Here is a 3,520-nt window from a genome sequence, read left to right on the forward strand (position 1 = left end):
ATTGGTCTTAGTTTAACTTAGATTCCATTAAATTTTGGGAGTCACCTGGAAGGAATTGTGAATTTTTTAAAAGGATTTTGGTGCAAATGAGCTAGTTGTTGGGGGTCTGCCTTTTCCAAGTGCTTGTCTAGATTATAACTATAAACTACAAAAAAGGTGACAAGTGAGAGAAAACTGAACACCGCAGGCTTTTGGGTATTTGGTATTCTGTCAAACCAGTCTTACAATTCACATCCATTTATGCATTTTCTTTATTGAAAATATGAAATAGTAAGAATATTAGTCTTCTAAGAAAGGTCTTTGAGGTTTTTTAACTAAATATACACAATTCAACATCAGTTAACATATATGTAATCAGTTGCTTAATTGAAAAAATATACTTTTTAAATCTTCTGGTCATCTTGAACCCTTGTGATCACTCAGAACACATAAAAAAAGGGGCAATCAGCGAGAGTGCTTTTTGAAAATCAAATAATAAATAAGTTCAGGCTTTGGAATTTTTTTTATCTCTTAGAGAGAAAAAGTGCAAAATTTCCAGGAAATAAACAGATTAAGTGCCTGTTGCTGGTCCACTGCTTCCACTGTACTGGCTACAAGGTGGAGGCAGCACAACCAGATGCTTCTCTGTTCAACACATTTAAAGTCAAGCCTTTACAGGGATTTCCAGCACTTTGTGACATACAGTAAGAAGACAACAGTTAAATCGCAATAATACCCTCTTCCTTTTATAAAATATATAAACATCAACTGTAGAATTTTTTCTTATGTTTTTGACAGTAAAAGAGTTAAAAGGGACTGCTTTCTAACCACCATTTTTATGTTCAAATCATACCCAAAGTACTATCATCCAACTGTCACTAAGGAATAAGGTTTAATAAATAGGAGGAAATCCGCTGATCCTTTAGTAAATATTTTGAAGAAAAGCACTTTTGACATTTTTTTCTACCTATTTTTATGCATGGTGGCATTTACCTCATCCAGTCTTTCTGTTGTCGATTATTTCAGCCAAGTCTGGTTCACAATGAAGTTAAGACAATGAGAAGATAATATGTGAAATAAGCATATCCATATATCAAAGTAATTTTCTGTCACCATTAGAATCCATTACCATCTTCTCTAAAAGATGTCTGAAGGAAAGCTGCACAGATGAATGTGAAAAATGACAAGAAAGGCAATTAAGATTTTTGGAAATGCATGCGGTGCTGTGGTTGTAATTCATGCAGCATGTCTTCCCTGTATCAGTTGCAGAATGCTGTGACAATTCCAAAGGCAACAGGGATCAAAAAGGAAAGAGAGAAAAAAAAAAAAGGTAGGAGACTTATGGTCGTCACTTTGGATAGTTTTCCCATAGACGAGGCAGACATTCAGACACATGTCCCCAAGAAAGCCTTATAAATCTGTGAGCACGTCCAACATTTACAGACTGTGGTGCCTAGTCGCATGACCACCTGTCAAAACTTGTCTTTTTCTTCCTTTTGATCTCACATCTCCTTCTATTGCTCTATTATCTCCCCAATTCTGCTTTCAAAAGCTTTCTTTACTTCCAGAGTTTTAGGTATAAGATTAATGGCACAGGCAGAGGAGACCAAACTAAGAGGAGGAACACCAATTTATTTTCCATTAAGGAAAAAAAGATGGAAAACCAGGGCAACTGCCAGGAGTATTCATTTGATCTGAACGGAGCTTCAATAAAACAAATTCCTTCGACAGCTATTTCGGTTCTTCACCATGAGGCATTCCCCAAACAACCTTTTGTCTTCTGTCTTGACAGCCCGCAACTGTTATTCTAGCCCTTATGGGCGACTCCCTTTTAAATCAATATATAATATTACCAAGGACGAAATTTGGTAAGCCTGGCCACATAAAGCAGATATTCCACCATAGCTGATGGCAGATTCTGTTATTTGGTCCCCATTTTAGCCCATTTTCAATACAAAATGGTCTAGATGGGAATCACTGTCACTTTAGCTGCCAAGCATGAAATATGTGGAGAGAAGTTGCTTTCATGTTTCTGCAAATGCTGCATTTATGAGTCGTGAAAATTATGTTTCATTGTTTACATAAATTTTTTTGATAAATAAAAAATAAAAATTTTCAAAGTAAACTAAGATGCAAACATCTCTGCAGATTGAAACGTTTTAATAAAGGTATGATACATTTGGCATTGGCAAACATTGGTTTTTGCATGGTGTAAGACTGCCCTCTAGTGGCAAATGTTGTAGTTTACTAGCAAGAAAAACAAAGAAAATATTTTAGGCTTTTTTTTTCCCCTTTAACTGCATGAAAAAGAGCAGTGGTATATTCTATATGGTATCCATTTTTGGTTCACTGTCCCCTTGAGAGTCTTGCAGTCTGATCACAGTACAAATGCTAAGAAAAAAAAGAAAGAAAGAAATGAATTACCAAAATGACTGAAGTCACAGTCCCCACACAACCCAATATGAAATACAAGCAGTAGTTCTAATACAATGATAAATCAACTGGTGATCCTGGTAAGGCTAAAAGAAAATAGATCACTAATGCCTTGTTATATTACAGAAACATCTCATGGATGCACTGGGACGCATTTTTAGTGATGTATCCTGGGTTCATCAGATATCTCTGATCTTGCAACATCAGACACCTTCACACAGGCGACCCCAGCAGGGTTGATCAAATCCTGGCTTGCATCCCAGTAGCTACCCACAGATCTGCCCTTTTCAGCCAAGGCCACCTTGAGGCTTTCTCTGCTGCCTCACAGGCGGATCTAAAGGCTTGTCTTTTTCTAAGCCAGCATTTAGTACTGTGGTTCTAATTCGGTTCTGTGGAAATATTTCAGACAAATAATCGACAATCTGTTAGGAAATAATCAGGGAAAATAATTAACATAAAATAATGTTTTTTAGGATTCTGACTCGCATTTGTCTCCCTTTCAAATTTCAGTTTTCCATCAGGCTGTAAGGGCAATAAGACAGTGAATACAGTTGTATTAGACAAGTCATATACTGCCTATTAACTTAGATATTCCTGAAAAATGTGTAGTTCGTAAAATCCTTTTTATTTTCCAAACAATTCATTTCACATATTCACCAGTATCAAAAACTCAGTCTGTTGATTTTTATAAACGGGCCTTTTATGGTACGTATAATCAAAGCAGTTGGATGACAGGTTAAAGATATGGGACAATCTTTTACTCACAACCATGCTGTGTTTTATAAGAACAAACTTTAAAGGCACCCACATCTTGTCCCCAAATAGCATCTTATGCGTGAGTATTAAAACAACTGCAAAGCGACTGAATGAGTGCATCGTACCTTTCACCAGATTTCAGAAGGTCAAAGGCCACATTGATTTCATGGAGCAGGACGTTGTGCGTGATAAACTCATCCAGCTTCAACTTGCCATTCATGTAGCCATCCACCAGTATGGGTACATCTATCGCACTCTTCCAGCCTTTAGATAAATATAACAAGGTTAAGTTAGGTCACAAGGCAACAAAAATGTTTTTCAGGACTGGGTATGAGAAGTGTATCCCAGATGG

The 3,520-nt window shown here is 36.7% G+C and overlaps 1 protein-coding gene across 1 annotated transcript in view; it reads right to left on the reverse strand.

The window, feature by feature from the left end:
• Window positions 1-2,153: 2,153 nt before the first annotated feature.
• The window catches only part of LOC306763583 (alcohol dehydrogenase class-3-like), a 5,504-nt gene continuing 4,137 nt past the window's right edge, over window positions 2,154-3,520 (reverse strand). Inside the window, exons 8-9 of the mRNA XM_079250427.1 lie at window positions 3,294-3,432; window positions 2,154-2,370 (exon numbers count right to left, since the gene is read on the reverse strand). Coding sequence (XP_079106553.1) covers window positions 2,304-2,370; window positions 3,294-3,432 — 206 coding nt within the window. The 3' untranslated portion in view covers window positions 2,154-2,303. The remainder of the gene's footprint in view (window positions 2,371-3,293; window positions 3,433-3,520) is intronic.

This window comes from Telmatherina bonti (genome assembly GCF_933228915.1).
Source record: "Telmatherina bonti genome assembly, chromosome: 12".
In the NCBI taxonomy this organism is placed as follows: domain Eukaryota; kingdom Metazoa; phylum Chordata; class Actinopteri; order Atheriniformes; family Telmatherinidae; genus Telmatherina; species Telmatherina bonti.